A 17,233-nucleotide genomic window follows, 5' to 3' on the forward strand; every position below is an offset into this window, starting at 1 on the left:
TTCTGAGGAGGTTAGAGTTGGTTATGTTGTGGTGCAGTAGCTACTGTGAGAGCAGAGCAGAGCACTGGAACATCTTTTCCATTAGCTTGTCAATCACTTTTCTTAGCCATGACCTCCAGAAAAACAGCTTCAAAAACTAGGTAGAAGCAGGCAGCATTCACAATGTCCTTTTTTGTTTAGTCAAGAAGCTTGTTTTGTCAATCCAAAGTTTTCCCAACTACATGTTTGCTAACATCCCAAGGTACAGAGTTCACAGTTAACTCTCCATTCACAGATTTGATGTGTTGCCAATAGTACTTCATCTGTATTTTCACACCTCGATAGAATGTCCCGGTTGAGTCTGTGAATCTTCACTGCTTTGTTCAGAATTGACAAAGCAAATCTGTCTCTGAATCTCTATTGTGCTGAAGAAGGTCGAGGCATTGCAATTGTATTGAGGACAATGCTCATATTTTTCAGCAGTGCAGTTGGAGATTTTTAGATGACCCTGTCTAGAATAAGATGTATTTTTTTTTAAATGAAAACATAAATTAGAACTTTTCTTTTTTCATTTTCCTTCCAAACAAAACATACAGGATTGACCTCACAGCCCTAAGTGATGCCTGCACTCTATGAACTGACCTCAACAAAGATGCTTTCAAATCTTTTTGATTTGTTTTATTTGACCTTTATTTAACTAGGCAATCTAAGGCTCATTTGAATTCAGTCCAGCCTGAATTGCCATATTTATCCTGTACAGATGTAGGATCTTAATTTTAGCCAGTTTGCTACAGCAGGAAAATAATCCTGCAGCAACAGGAACTTTTAATTATTGTGTGCATTATATTTAATGGACTTTTTTGTAGGTTGATAAATCAAGTCTGAAATTTCAAAGTGGAAATTACCAACTTCAGAAACCATTTTAAACCTCAAATACGCTACAGATATTACATTTCCTGCATTGCAGGGAAGTTATCCTGCAACCGGGTGATAAAATTAAGATTCTACATCTGCAGCTCTTTTTCAACAAAACAACATGCTTAAAAAGCTTTTGCTATTACCAAGTAGACTCTGCTTCTACCAAGTCGACTCTGCTACTACCAAGTAGCCTCTGCTACTACTAAGTACACTCTGCTACTACCAAGTAGACTCTGCTACAAAGTAGATGCTTCCAGTCTTCTTCAGGAGTGTGTGAGAGCAGGCCACATACTCCACAAACATATTGCAATGGAGGGTGAGATTGAATTTGGCCCCTTGCCTAATATGTTATGAGCTTTTTCCATCAATTCACAAGAGTCATCATTGCAATTAAATGTGTGTAATTACATCTGTAAATCCACAGTGTGCATACAAGTGAGTTCCAGTATGAGTAATGAAATCAATATCCCATGTAATCAGCCAGGGGACAGAGATACACACAACTGATCCCCGGTTTCTAAGTCAGTCAATCAGTCAAAACGTTAGTCAGGCAGTCATTCAGTCAGTTACTAAGTCAGTCAATCAGTCAAAACATCAGTCAGGCAGTCATTCAGTCAGTTACTAAGTCAGTCAATCAGTCAGTTACTAAGTCAGTCAATCAGTCAGTTACTAAGTCAGTCATTCAGTCAGTTACTAAGTCAGTCAATCAGTCAATACGTCAGTTAATCAGTCAGTTACTAAGTCAGTCAATCAGTCAATACGTCAGTCAATACGTCAGTTACTAAGTCAGTCAATACGTCAGTCAATACGTCAGTCAATACGTCAGTTACTAAGTCAGTCAATCAGTCAATACCTCAGTTAATCAGTCAGTTACTAAGTCAGTCAATCAGTCAATACGTCAGTCAATACGTCAGTTACTAAGTCAGTCAATACGTCAGTCAATACGTCAGTCAATACGTCAGTTACTAAGTCAGTCAATCAGTCAATACGTCAGTCAATACGTCAGTTACTAAGTCAGTCAATACGTCAGTCAATCAGTCAGTTACTAAGTCAGTCAATCAGTCAATACATCATTCAGTCAATCAGTCAGTTACTAAGTCAGCCAGTCAGTCAGTTCAAGGCTGCTGGTTAGTGACCTGGCTATGTATAATTTGTCATTCCAGAACAGACACAGAGAGAGAGGGAACCATAAAGCATGTAGCCCCTTCACTCCAGCAGAGCACATTTCAGTGCTGTGCCGAACGATGTGGGCATCAGCCACAAATCCTCTTTATTTCCCCATAAATCCACCTGGCTGTGCTCATCCTGCCAGGACCGAGGTGTGGGCGTGTCACAGCTCCCTCAGCCACATCCTGCCAGGACCGAGGTGTGGGCATGTCACAGCTCCCCCAGCTACATCCTGTCAGCACCGAGGTGTGGGCATGTCACAGCTCCCCCAGCTACATCCTGTCAGGACCGAGGTGTGGGCATGTCACAGCTCCCCCAGCTACATCCTGTCAGCACCGAGGTGTGGGCATGTCACAGCTCCCCCAGCTACATCCTGTCAGGACCGAGGTGTGGGCATGTCACAGCTCCCCCAGCTACATCCTGTCAGGACCGAGGTGTGGGCATGTCACAGCTCCCCCAGCTACATCCTGTCAGGACCGAGGTGTGGGCATGTCACAGCTCCCTCAGCTACATCCTGTCAGGACCGAGGTGTGGGCAGGTCACAGCTCCCCCAGCTACATCCTGTCAGGACCGAGGTGTGGGCATGTCACAGCTCCCTCAGCTACATCCTGTCAGGACCGAGGTGTGGGCATGTCACAGCTCCCTCAGCTACATCCTGTCAGGACCGAGGTGTGGGCATGTCACAGCTCCCTCAGCCACATCCCGTCAGGACCGAGGTGTGGGCATGTCACAGCTCCCTCAGCTACATCCTGTCAGGACCGAGGTGTGGGCATGTCACAGCTCCCTCAGCCACATCCCGTCAGGACCGAGGTGTGGGCATGTCACAGCTCCCCCAGCTACATCCTGTCAGGACCGAGGTGTGGGCATGTCACAGCTCCCCAGCCAACAGCAGGACTATGTGGGAGGTAATGGCCGACTGTTAGAGCACTTCCACATTTTAAACATAATCAAAATTCTATTTAGTTTGTGTGCAATGCCATAAAGGACCTCTAATGTGGTTCTGAACTAAAAGGCAGAACAATTGAATGACTCCAGACAGGGCAACAGCATGGGACAATTCCATTACAGATCTGTCATTCATCTAGCCATTAGACGTTAGTGACGGGTTATAGATTTTACAGTCCCCCTGCTGATACTTTGTAATACCTTTTAGATACGTTCAATGATATAGACGGGCCCACTTCTTTGTGTGAAAGAAACCCGCTCCATTTCCCCCTCTGTGCGCTGTGGCAGGCTGGTTGTGCTCCCAGACGTTTGGCTGGTTCAGGTGTTAAATGGAAGGCGGTGGGGGGCAAGGTGAGGCGGGGCGGGGCGGGCCGGGGCCGGGGCGAGTGAGGGGATGTGACAGGGCTCCTCGGCTCAGTCCATTTAGCGGGTTGATGTTGAGTAGCATGGAGCACGGGCCCTTCCCTCTCCTCAGGGAGCATTCTGTGCTGTGCTACAAGACGTCCCTGATACTGGAAACAAACAGCTCTGCTCTGCTCGCCTCATCCTGCCTCAGATACAACCAACAGCAGCAGCAGATGAGACTCTAGTCTGTGTCAACAGTATGTGAGCTCTGCCCCTGCTTGGTGGAGGTAAGTCCATTCTGAAGAGGAAATGGCATTGAAGCATGTCTTTACTCTCTATTCAAGTTAAGTAGGTGTCAGACATTTTAGGCTTTTCCCATTCGCATTCAGAAAGAAAGTAATTTCTCCTAATCATAATCTTTATTCAAAACCATCCAATTTCAGTTCATGATTAGAGGGGACTGATGGGAAATGGAGTCTCTCCTTCAGGCAGTAAAGTAACACCCCTTCTCTCACCTCTCCTCTTCACCCCTCCATCAGTCTCAACTGATACAGGTCCCCACACTTAATCTGTAGACCTCGAGTGCCGAAAATGTGGAATGTTTGGAGATTTAATGCCTTGCCTTGTTCTTTTGTAGCTACCAGACGTATAAATCTCCCTAAACAGTGGACAACGATCAATTTTTGGATTCCCGTGGGTGAAATGTATTTCTGTGAGAGGGGACAGCACATTGCAGCCAGATTTATCTATGTGCTTGTGTCTACTCCCGATGATTGAGGTTTATAACTTCCTGATATTACCTCTTAAATCAGTGTATTTTACAGTTCCCTGGACTGTTTCTGTTGAAATTGTGGGGTATGTCAAGTATATGATTTTTATGTAACAGTCTCAGAACATTTTACACAAATACTTTTTGGAGATGAAAAGCTCTAGCCTCCCAGAATAAGTGGTATTTGGAAATATGATACAGTGTCATAGAATGAAATCTGGAGAACTCTATCTGAAAGCACAGAGAACAAACGTTGTAGATATCCTGTTGTGAATGTCCATCGCCACATACAGACAAGGACTAATCACTTATAAATGACATACTCTAGATACAGATGACGATTGAGGCCTCATTCACGGCAGTGCAGTATCAGTTTGAATGGCCATGGGGTCTTCATTATGTAACACATACATATACATTAGACTTGCATTTGGTAGTTTGAATAACATCATCCAGAAGTGCCCTTCAACTGTATGCAGAAAAAGTAATGAAACCGAAATGAAGTGGGCTATTCTGTTCTACAGCGCATACAGCCACAGTAGGAAGGGAAGAGAAGGTGTGACTGAGTGGGAGGAGGTTAATCATACATTTGAATGTTGATTTGAACTGAAAACACTGTTTTCACTCCACTGCTTCATGTTGTACAATGCGTCATTGTCCTTCATTGTTGAACAACACACCCTGTAACAGAATAGCTCTGATAGAATTTCATTGAGTCGCAGCTACCTCCCTGAATGGGTCAATCGTTGACCATGGACGTCTATGGTAGCTTCTATGTAGAAGTTGCTAAATGTAGTCTTCCTACATCCCTGTATTTCTGGTAGCATATGTTATCTGATTTCTTTGAATACACTGACTTTGAATACACTGTAAATTACTATGCTACTTTCAGTCTCCTGCTCTGTGATTTAATCAGAAGTGAGTCACTGCTCTGATACAGTTGAAGTCGGAAGTTTACATACACCTTAGCCAAATACATTTAAACTCAGATTTTCACATTTCCTGACATTTAATCCTAGTAAAAATTCCCTGTCTTAGGTGAGTTAGGATCACCACTTTATTTTAAGAATGTGAAATGTCAGAATAATAGTAGAGAGAATGATTTATTTCAGCTTTTATTTCATTCATCACATTCCTAGTGGCTCAGAAGTTTACATACACTCAATAAGTATTTGGTAGCATTGCCTTTAAATTGTTTAACTTGGGTCAAACGTTTCGGGTAGCCTTCCACAAGCTTCCCACAATAAGTTGGGGGAATTTTGGCCAATTCCTTCTGACAGAGCTGGTGTAACTGAGTCAGGTTTGTAGGCCTCCTTGCTCGCACACACTTTTTCAGTTCTGCCCACAGATTTTCTATAGGATTGAGGTCAGCGCTTTGTGATGGCCACTCCAATACCTTGAATTTGTTGTCCTTAAGCCATTTTGCCACAACTTTGGAAGTATGCTTGGGGTCATTGTCCATTTGGAAGACCCATTTGCAACCAAGCTTTAACTTCCTGACTGATGTCTTGAGATGTTGCTTCAATATATCCAAATAATGTTCCTCCCTCATGATGCCATCTATTTTGTGAAGTGCACCAGTCCCTCCTGCAGCAAAGCACCCCCATAACATGATGCTGCCACCCCCGTGCTTCAAGGCTGGGATGGTGTTCTTCGGCTTGCAAACCTCACCCTTTTTCCTCCAAACATAACGATGGTCATTATGGCCAAACAGTTCTATTTTTGTTTCATCAGACCAGAGGACATTTCTCCAAAAAGTACGATCTTTGTCCCCATGTGCAGTTGCAAACCGTAGTCTGGCTTTTTTATGCCGGTTTTGGAGCAGTGGCTTCTTCCTTGCTGAGCGGCCTTTCAGGTTATTTCGATATAGGACTCGTTTTACTGTGGATATAGATACTTTTGTACCTGTTTCCTCCAGCATCTTCACAAGGTCCTTTGCTGTTGTTCTGGGATTGATTAGCACTTTTCGCACCAAAGTACCTTCATCTCTAGGAGACAGAACGCTTCTCCTTCCTGAGAGGTATGACGGCTGCGTGGTCCCATGGTGTTTATACTTGCGTACTATTGTTTGTACAGATGAACATGGTACCTTCAGGCGTTTGGAAATTGCTCCCAAGGATGAACCAGACTTGTGGAGGTCTACAATTATTATTCTGAGGTCTTGGCTGATATCTTTTGATTTTCCCATGATGTCAAGCAAAGAGGCACTGAGGTTGAAGGTAGGCCTTGAAATACATCCACAGGCACACCTCCAATTGACTCAAATGATGTCAATTAGCCTATCAGAAGCTTCTAAAGCCATGACATAATTTTCTGGAATTTTCCAAGCTGTTCAAAGGCACAGTCAATTTAGTGTTTCTAAACTTCTGACCAACTGGAATTGTGATACAGTGAATTATAAGTGAAATAATCTGTCTGTAAACAATTGTTGGAAAAATGACTTGTGTCATGCACCAAGTAGATGTCATAACCGACTTGCCAAAACTATAGTTTGTTAACAAGACATTTGTGGAATGGTTGAAAAACTAGTTTTAATGGCTCCAACCTAAGTGTTTGTAAACTTCCGACTTCAACTGTAGCTGTGATTGGCTCAAAGAAGGGGTCTGGGGATCATTGTTTTAAGAGGCTGTGATTGGCTTGTTTCCAGACTCCAGAGCTGGTGAGGGGGCGCCACAGAAGATAGACCACGCTGTCATCGGGGGCGTGGTTGCCGTGGTGATGTTCGCTATCCTCTGTGCACTCATCGTCCTGGGGCGCTACTTCGCCAGACACAAAGGTATAACGGCTCACCTGGGTCCCCTGGCTGTTACAATGCTTCCACTGGCTTGAGATGAACTGCTGTACACTATCATTGATAATTCATAGACCTAGAGGTGGACTAGCTGTAGAGATTCATTACCATTCATTTGAGTCCAACAGGGGTGTTCATGAATTTGTTTATTCGTTGCAGGCACCTACTTCACACATGAAGCCAAAGGGGCAGACGACGCAGCAGATGCAGACACGGCCATCATTAATGCAGAGGGGGGACACAACAACACGGAAGAGAAGAAGGAGTACTACATCTAATGATGAGAGGCCATGGGGGTGTTATGTTGAGGGGGGAGGGGGGGGCGTCCTGTAGGAGCACTATATCTAACTCTGAGAGGGTGGGGGAGGGGGAGGGGGGGTAACGAGGGATGTCGAACTGGTGCAGCTGAGAAGGAAAGATGAGAGGTGGGGAAAGGAGAAGAGAAGAGGAGAAGAATGATGAGAACTCTAGAGGAGAGGAGGATTAGAGTGGATGAGTAGTTGGAGGCTTCATTGCTTTGTCGTGGATTCGCCCATCCAACCTCTCCTGGACTGCTGGGGCCCATTCTGTACAGTTCAATTATTTTACAGACAATTTTGTGCCTTGTTCTATTTCTTTCGTAATTGTTGTTTTCTTTTTTCCCCTCAAGCCTGTCGACTCCACCAGATCCTTTTTGCTGCAGTTAGCTTTCAGAGGAGATTGAATGACACGGCACTTCTTCTCTAGTTGTCCTGCAGCTCTATCTTAGCTTGTGTACCAGGCTTTTAGAAGCACTCTCTCTCTATGCTGTGTACTGTAGAAGCAGCCAACAACACATATGAGTCATTTCCAGACTATCTAAAATCAATTGTAAACAGCTCTCATCAATATCAAACTGTACTGTCGCTCTTAACTCAAGCATAAATATGACCTCTCCTGCTCTATCAGACATCCTGAAACATCCCTTTTATGTTTGTTCTGTGGCTAAAAGACTGACTGGAGTTGCTGCCATGGTCATAAGCATTGTTGGTTTATCTGTCAGATGTGGGTCGGAGCAACAGGCTGTTGTGTTGTTTCAACATCATGATATTATAGTGAATTCGGGGGGTAGTCCCAACCAGGACTCGAACCTGGGTCCAGCAATTGTTAAGCCAACGCCTTAACTGTTATGCCAAGAGGTCCGATCCCCTTGATGAGGTCACTAGGTGTTGGGCTAAGGTCGCTACAATATGGTTTACTCTGGGTCATCATACTCATACCCTCAATGGTCAGTGAAGGACCAATGTAATAGTAATGCTTGTACGTGTTCAAATACAGTGCATATATTACCCAGTGTTTTCAGCACAGGGTCAAATCCAGTTCAAATAATTATCTTCTACAGATAAAACAAGTTTGAGTTTGTTCTTGAATAATATACTGACTTTAATATATTGAATATATATTTAGAAACCTTACAAGGACCTTCAAACACGATTTTATTGTTGTCTTAGGCCTTTGTCTAATCTGTTGACTCGGGTTGCTATTGCGAGGAATATATCTCAATATGAAAGGGAAGAAAAAATGTTACTTCTACTTTAGATTGAAGACGTTTTAATTGTAATGATGTTTAAAACATTTGAATTTTTCAAACAGTAGCCAGTACACAAGGAATTCTGTATGTATTATTTTGACTGCCATTGTATATTTTATGGATATTATGATACACTTTGAATATCATTTTTGCATGACATTGTTTTGTTAAAATGTTTTGTTTTCATATTAGAAAAAGTAACACAAAACTAATGGTCATTGCTCAATGAGCATTCCTAATCGTGTCTGTGAATAATAAGGTATTGAAGATCCCCTATAAGTTTTGAATGGGGAATGACTAGCACGGTTTCCATTTCTGCCATGTTTCAGCTTTTGAAGTAAATGTACAGATTGCTGTGGAATCCCTGTAATGCATATTGAAGTTCCTGCTTTTATCTTTCCATGGTGCATTAGTCAATGGATTTATTGGATATAACAGTGTGATAGACAAAACAACTCCAAATACATGAATAAAAAAGGACAGCCACTGCCTTAAAACAATATAACAATAAAACTTTGCTTTTGAATATATCATAATAATGAAGAAAACAAGAGTGAAGGACTAAATGCAGTGCCTTCCTTTATTTAAAGGGTATACAGTATGATGTCAACAGTGTCACTCCGGATATATCTTAGTATATGAATCTCTCTGTACCTTACACTAGTAGTGGTGGTCTTACTCTCTATTCACATGTAACTCATAAAACAGACAGTACTAAGAACTGGAATAACAAGCTAAAGTTATTTTCAGGTTGGATAAATAATTGGAATCATAACTGAATGATATGGCTGCTTCTATTTAAAAAACAGCTCCTTATAACAAACAAGCTAAGTAGTATTAATGATTTTATTTACGGGCGATCTATTTCTGTCCAATAAGAATTTACAAGGTAGGCAAAAAAAGTGTATTTAATTTATTTGCTAAATCAATTTTAGTTGTATTTATAAGGTTATTGTATGAGGTTATATGCTGCAATTGTGGCCAAGGCTCACCACACTTTGGGAAAGGTAAAACAAGCAAAATCGCACTGGAAATCTGATGTTTATTTAATTGAATTGCTTGAGGGTGATGCAGAACATAACCAATACCAGTATAACAAATTAAAATTTGCAAATCAATATTCATCTCAAAGTGTATTGATTAGTTCTGAACTTGCTTTTGTTTTGTTAATCATCAATGTTTTATTCTGGATACAACTGAAATGATCGCTGTAGGGATTCCAATTAAGTGTTGTTTTTGTTTTCAGTATACACTCAATGGCCAGTTTATTAGGTACACCACCCCATTCTTGAAAATGGTTTGCTCCTGCAGACAGTGAGTCACATGACCATGGCTTGCTACACTATATACAGTTGGCAGACAGACATTGAGGTATTCACTTACTGCTCAATTGAACGTTAGAATGGGAAAAACAAGTGACCTAAGCAACTTTGAGCGTGTTATGATCGTCGGTGCCAGACGCACCATTCCAGTATCTCAGAAACGGCCAGCCTCCTGTTTTTTTGTTGGTGATCGCTTGCCTACTGGATGGGCTATTGCAGCAGATGACCACAGTGGGTTCCATTCCTATCAGCTTAAAAGAAGAAGCGGCTCCAGTAGGCAAGCAACCACCAACACTGGACAATTGAGGAGTGGAAAAACATTGCCTGGTCTGACGAATCCCGGTTCCTGTAGCGTCTTGCTGATGACAGAGTCAGGATTAGGTGTAAACAGCATAAGTCCATGGTCCCATCCTGCCTGGTGTCAACGGTACAGGCTGGTGGCAGGGGTGTGATGGTGTGGAGAATGTTTTCCTGGCTCAAATTATGGCCCTTGATACCAATTTGAGCAATGTTTCCATGCCCTGAAGAATTCAGGCTGTTCTGGAGGCAAAGGAGGGTCCGACCCAGTACTAGATGAGTGTACCTAATAAACTGGCCACTGAGTGCTATTTGATATGTAGTCCATGTGTTTCCACTTTCTCAGGTTCATGAATCTTGTGTTTTGCATCTCAGGTGAAATGCAAAGTGAAAGCCCCCCAAGAATACTACACATTTCAGAAAGTTATCAAATCAAAATATATATTTTTTTTTCTCAGTTGTATATGTTTGTGTTCTTAATATATGGTGCACTGTTAAATGTTACATATTATTTTGTATAGACCTAGTTCACAAAGAAAGAACTAGATTTGTTAATCAGACAATATCGCTTGTACAGTCAGTGTCCAGCAAAATACAAGGGTGGTGATTGATAAATCCTTATATCCACAGTAAAACGTATCATCTGTTTTTTCCCCAGACATAAAGAACAAGTAATCACAAAAAAGAATGGAGACTAAAGGCTCTATTGAATTTGTATCGCTGATCGCGTTACAGATTGCGCGATAGAAATTTGAAGGTCATTTCCGATTGAGCTGACATATACAGTGTTTTCCTTCGCTAACGCAGGAACATTGCCTTTAAATTTGAATCACGTTGTAAACCTGAACTTCCATGATACGGATTGTGTAGAGACTTAAATAGCATCTATTTACTTTCTAATGGTGTATTAGCATCCTGAATATGATGCATGTCAGTCACATTCTCAGATTGGTTTTCAAAAAACAGGTGGTGTAATTGCAGTGGTTAAGTTTTCTGATTAACTCCCAACATTTCTTGGCTGTTTGGATGGAGAACATGTTTGATGCCTAGAACGTTTTGGTTGTTCATTGCCCCAGTTAGTTGTTTTGAGGTCAAATCTTTAGTCTCTCTGTACCTGGGCAACATTTCTGTGTCGTAAAGAAAGGTTTCCTCATGTTCCCATACATATTTTGTATTGGTTCATAAAACATTTTTACACAAAAAAAAATCTGAAGAGTACTTGTCTTAATAAAAAGATATCAATGTGAAATGGACTGTATTGTCTTTTACCTGATATTCCTATTGTCAAGAAGTTCTAATACGGTTCAAGCCATAAAGGTGGTTACCATCCAATCTGCACTGTAACAGCAATCATTCCCTTGGTCCTGCACTGTTACCCCTGGTGTGGATATAGATTTTGTATTTGAACTTTGCTTCAAAACCCTCTATTCAACTCAGCCTCTAGAACCAGAGCTTTTGATATTTCTTAAATATTTTTAAATATTTTTACTACCCAGTTTGGCCTCTCAATTGAAACTGGGCAGTGTATTTCATCTCAATTAGATGTGATGTGGTGAGTGATGTACTGTATTTAGTGATCCTGATTGAAGGGGTCTTTTTTTCATACAGTAGCTTAACTCCACACACGTTAAGATATCAGTAACAGCCCTTGGAAGTTAACATTGATTTGACAAATTGAGAAGCATTTTCAAGAACAGGACCTAATTTATTAGCATGGACCATTCTGTCTTCATAATTCTGTCACAGCAGCCTTTTCCCATTATTTGAAGTGATCCCAGCTAAAGGTCAGGAGAATTATTCAAGCTTTAATGGAAATGTTTTAACCTTAGAAACCAGACATTTCTCTTCACTATCCCCAGGATCATGAAAAAGTAATACCCCCCTTGTTTGTCCCCCCTTTGCTGCTGTAACAGCCTCCACTCTTCTTGGAAGGCTTTCCACTAGATGTTGGAATACTGCTTTGAGGACTTGCTTCCATTCAGCCACAAGAGAATTAGTGAGGTAGGGCACTGATGTTGGGCGTTTAGGCCTGGCTCGCAGTCAGCGTTCCAATTCATCCCAAAGGTGTTCGATCGGGTTGAGGTCAGAGCTCTGTGCAGGCCGGTCAAGTTCTTCCACACCGATCTCAACAAACCATTTCTGTATGGACCTCACTTTGTGCACAGGGGCATTGTCATGCTAAAACAGGAAAGGGCTTACCCCAAACTGTTGCCACAAAGTTGGAAGCACAGAATCGTCTAGAATGTCACTATATGCTGTAGCATTAAGATTTCCCTTGACTGGAACTAAGGGGTCTAGCCGGAACTATGAAAAACTGTCCCAGACCATTATTCCTCCTCCACTAAACTTTACAGTTGGTACTATGCACTGGGGCAGGTAGCGTTCTCCTGCAAATCCAGACTCATCCATCGAACTGCCAGATGGTTAAGCGTGATTTATCGCTCCAGAGAATGCGTTTCCATCGCTCCAGAGTCCAATGGCGCTTTACACCCCTCCAGCCGGCGCTTGCGCATTGTGATCTTAGACTTGTATGTGGTTGCTTGGCCATGGAAACCCATTTCATGAAGCTCCTGACGAACAGTTATTGTGCTGACATTGCTTCCAGAGGCAGTGTTGAAACCGAGGACAGATGATTTTTACGCGCTTAAGCACTCAGAGGTCCCATTCTGTGAGTTTGTGTTGCCTACCACTTCACGGCTGAGCTGTTGTTGCTCCTAGAGGTTTCCACTTCACTGTAACAGCACTTACAGGAAGCTCTGGCAGGGCCGAAATTTGACGAACTGACTTGTTGGAAAGGTGGCATCCTATGACGGTGCCACGTTGAAAGTCACTGAGCTCTTCAGTAAGGCTATTCTACTGTCAATGTTTGTCTATGGAGATTGCATGTATTTGTGCTCGATTTTATACACCTGTGTGTGGCTGAAATAGCCAAATCTACTAATTTGAAGGGGTGTCCACATACTGTTGTATGTATAGTGTGTTTCATAATTTCTACTCTACACCTCTAAGTCTATATACAGTTGTGAAGAGTTCGCCTCTGCAAACTACCCTAGTGTGAAAATGACTGAAACAATCTGATCTAAACATGGGAGGAACTTGGGACAACAATGTGAAAATATGAATAATGCAAATGCTGACATTTTAATGAACATTATGCACACTGTATGCATACACACGTATAACATGAAACAGTGCACAAGTACATGAATTGATGAACTTTACGGTATGATGTTTCATTAAGAAGTTCTATTTAAACGTTCCATTTTAATCTGCAATGCCATGTTTAAGTGTAATTAGCACAGTGGGGGAATGGAGAGTGAATGAGTGTCAGTGCATGGCTTGTTTAGTTGACTAATTTATTGATTAAGATTGATGGCATGTATCACTTCGCTTGGCTGCAGCCTAATTAAATGATATAAGTATAAATAGATGCATGTGTGTGAGCATAGACAGCTAGGGGTGACGGGCTCTGCCTGCTAACGTAATTCCAGGTACTGTGTAACTCCACACACACACACACACACACACACACACACACACACACACACACACACACACACACATGATTCATAAGTGGACAATGACTGGGAAGGACAAACAAACATTTACTCCAGTTACCTAACATCCTTCTGTACAAAGCTCTAATTCTCAGTGTTCAAAAGAGGATATGTCCTCTAGTTTTTCCACAGAGATGCTTTTGTTACAACATATTCAGTGGAAATACACACAACAGCCAACAAGAAAACATATAATTATTTCAGGGACTTGCTTTGTACAAGAGATCTACACTACCAACAGTGGAGGTAATTGATTGTTGAGGGACAACGGCTGCTTCACTAGAATAAGAATATCATTTTGACCAGAAGTGCTGTGGAGGATGTCAGGGCTTGGTCATAAAGCAAAGGCACACATTGGAGTATATTGAGGAAAAACTTTTAATGGGAAACAAATGCTCAAAACAGACCTCATTAAAAAGTAGAAAACTAAAAACCAAAGCCCCATATATGAACAAACAAAATAGATGAGGTTAGCCCCAACTTTATAAATAAATCTAAATACTGAATCTCAATTGCAAACACCTGAATCGTATGATCAGTCCGAAAGACAGGCCGTTATCTCAGCCTTTTATGAAGAGGAGAGACGTTGGTTAATTAAAACACATAACCAAGCCCTGCTAATCCTGTGTGTGAGTGGCAGACAGAGGAGTCTTGTGTTTGGGAGGTGATTAACTCTAAGCCTGAAGATGCTGTGAACAGCACTACAGGCTCATAAGTCAGAGATGCTATTGCTTGATGTTCGGTTTAATACTCGTTGCCTAGTACTTAATCAGACACTGATGTTTACCAGAGGGAAAATGTGCTGGATTCGATGTTCAGTTTGCATATGGCTGATAATGCAAAAACAGCACAATTATAATAATACCTTACTATTCTTACTATTCTATGAAAATAGATTAAATTAAAGAATGTCAAAGAAAACAATATAATGTTCTGTTTTAGCACTCTTGAGATGTTTCCCTCAAGCGTCTCTCAAACTTATTTTCAAGGCGACTCCTTTTCTCTCAAATTGTTTTTGTATGCAATTTATCACATTGTTGAACAGTTACCAAGAGTCAATCGAAATCTGAGAACAAATTATCTCACAATCCTAACTGTATTTAAATCTTCCCAGTCCTGTGACCTTATCTACTCCTGTTCTGCATCTTATTTAGTTTTCTTCAAATGTAATTCATTTTCTAAACTTTCAATTTGAATGTAGTGGTTAGATAGTAGTTAATGTTTATCTCTATGGACTTGAATAGCTTGAAGATAGCATTGCTGCAAGTACAGTAAGAAATGTGATGTTTCCTACCTGCTTCTCACTTCAACTACTTTCAGTATTTATGTCATTTCTGTCTTTGTGTGCGATTAGTTATATTCTTACTTTGTCTGCTGACGTATGTTTAATTTGTTTTCCTTTGGAACTTGTCCAATTAGGCGACCACAAGACACAGTACTTATTAGTGTCAGTAAAAAAAACAGAGGAAATACTTTTATAACTTTTCTGTGGCAGGTTTATTTAATTGTGAATGTTGTTTTTCTCTGCCAGTCTAACAGCCAGAGAGGTTTACTTCTAATTACTTTGTTGACTGAATGAGCGTTATGTTAATGTTATACAGACAGACAGCTACCTAACCTCAGTACGGTGGACATCTCATCTGCTACCTGAACTCACATCTCTCCCACTAGTGCCCTCTAGCTCCTCTAGGGTCCTGGAGAAAAACACAAGAGAAAACATGACCCCTAGTCTTCCTGCTTCATCTACAATGAGGAGAGCAGCTGCTCAGCAACACTACAAATGACTGTGTAAAACTGTCTCAACCTTTAACACTATTTGTCCAGTCCAATCTCATAAAGGGCTGTCTAGATTATTAACAGTGTGTAAAGTATCATCTGTTTTGTTGATCGACCAGTGAGTGAAATAACAGTAAACTAGTGGATAAATCAGGCTTATTGAAGCCATAAGAAATAGGCTTTGTTGATGCAGGGAGGGAGTGGCTAAATACGAACACTGCCTACTTCCTCCCCAATCATTTATCCGTGTGACGCATTTGCCTTGTTAAATTAATTAGTTTGGTAATTAAGTGTGACATGAATTAATTAAATAGACATGAATTCAAACACTATAGGACTCCATCAGAAAACAAAAGGTTAGTGGCACATTATTCATTAGCGTTTAAACTTACACCTTATAAAAGACGATAAATCCTTTAACCCTCTCCTTACACCTTATACAAGACGATAAATCCTTTAACCCTCTCCTTACACCTTATAAAAGACGATAAATCCTTTAACCCTCTCCTTACACCTTATAAAAGACGATAAATCCTTTAACCCTCTCCTTACACCTTATAAAAGACGATAAATCCTTTAACCCTCTCCTTACACCTTATAAAAGACGATAAACCCTTTAACCCTCTCCTTACACCTTATAAAAGACGATAAATCCTTTAACCCTCTCCTTACACCTTATACAAGACGATAAACCCTTTAACCCTCTCCTTACACCTTATAAAAGACGATAAATCCTTTAACCCTCTCCTTACACCTTATAAAAGACGATAAACCCTTTAACCCTCTCCTTACACCTTATAAAAGACGATAAATCCTTTAACCCTCTCCTTACACCTTATAAAAGACGATAAATCCTTTAACCCTCTCCTTACACCTTATAAAAGACGATACATCCTTTAACCCTCTCCTTACACATAAAGACGATAAACCCTTTAACCCTCTCCTTACACCTTATAAAAGACGATAAATCCTTTAACCCTCTCCTTCGAATTTTCTTTGTGTGGGTGTGGAAAAGCATCTTAGAGTGACAGAATATTGTGTTTGTATGCAAGTAGCTGCCAATGGCTATATGTCAAACTGACTATCATAGGAAGTGTATTTATGTATTTAAAGAGTAAATATGGACTACTCGACTGTGAAGTGTAATGTAGTATGTAGTACATCAAGTCGTACATTCAATGCTCTTGAATGCTAAAAGTTTGCATAGCTCATCGACACGGTACACCATATTATTGTGGAGTTTCTTGCAGAATCAATCAAATTTATTTATAAAGCCCTTCTTACATCAGCTGATGTCACAAAGTGCTGTACAGAAACCCAGCCTAAAACCCCAAACAGCAAGCAATGCAGGTGTTAAAGCACGGTGGCTAGGAAAACTCACTAGGAAGAAACCTAGAGAGGAACCTCTTCTGGCTGTGCCGAGTGGAGATTATAACAGAACATGGCCAAGATGTTCATAGATGACCAGCAGGGTCAAATAATAATAATCCCAGTGGTTGTCGAGGGTGCAACAGGTCAGCACCTCAGGAGTAAATGTCAGTTGGCTTTTCATAGCCAATCATTCAGAGTATCTCTACCGCTCCTGCTGTCTCTAGAGAGTTGAAAACAGCAGGTCTGGGACAGGTAGCACGTCCGGGTTCCATAGCCGCAGGCAGAACAAATGAAACTGGAGCAGCAGCACGGCAAGGAGTCATCAGGCCAGGTAGTCCTGAGGCATGGTCCTAGGGCTCAGGTCCTGAGAGAGAGAGAAAGAGAGAGAGAGAGAGCGAGCGAGAGAATACTTAAATTCACACAGGACACTGGATAAGACACGAGAAA

At 41.3% G+C, this 17,233-nt stretch overlaps 1 protein-coding gene across 3 annotated transcripts in view; it reads left to right on the forward strand.

The window, feature by feature from the left end:
- The window catches only part of LOC106613023 (cell adhesion molecule 1), a 189,821-nt gene extending 180,240 nt beyond the window's left edge, over window positions 1-9,581 (forward strand). For all 3 annotated transcript variants that reach the window (XM_014214867.3, XM_014214866.3, XM_014214863.3), the window contains 2 exons: window positions 6,771-6,899; window positions 7,074-9,581. In XM_014214867.3, coding sequence (XP_014070342.1) covers window positions 6,771-6,899; window positions 7,074-7,192 — 248 coding nt within the window. In that variant the 3' untranslated portion in view covers window positions 7,193-9,581. The remainder of the gene's footprint in view (window positions 1-6,770; window positions 6,900-7,073) is intronic.
- The last annotated feature ends 7,652 nt before the right edge of the window (window positions 9,582-17,233 follow it).

This window comes from Salmo salar, chromosome 09 (genome assembly GCF_965601325.2).
Source record: "Salmo salar chromosome 09, fSalSal1, whole genome shotgun sequence".
Taxonomy (NCBI): Eukaryota; Metazoa; Chordata; class Actinopteri; order Salmoniformes; family Salmonidae; genus Salmo; species Salmo salar.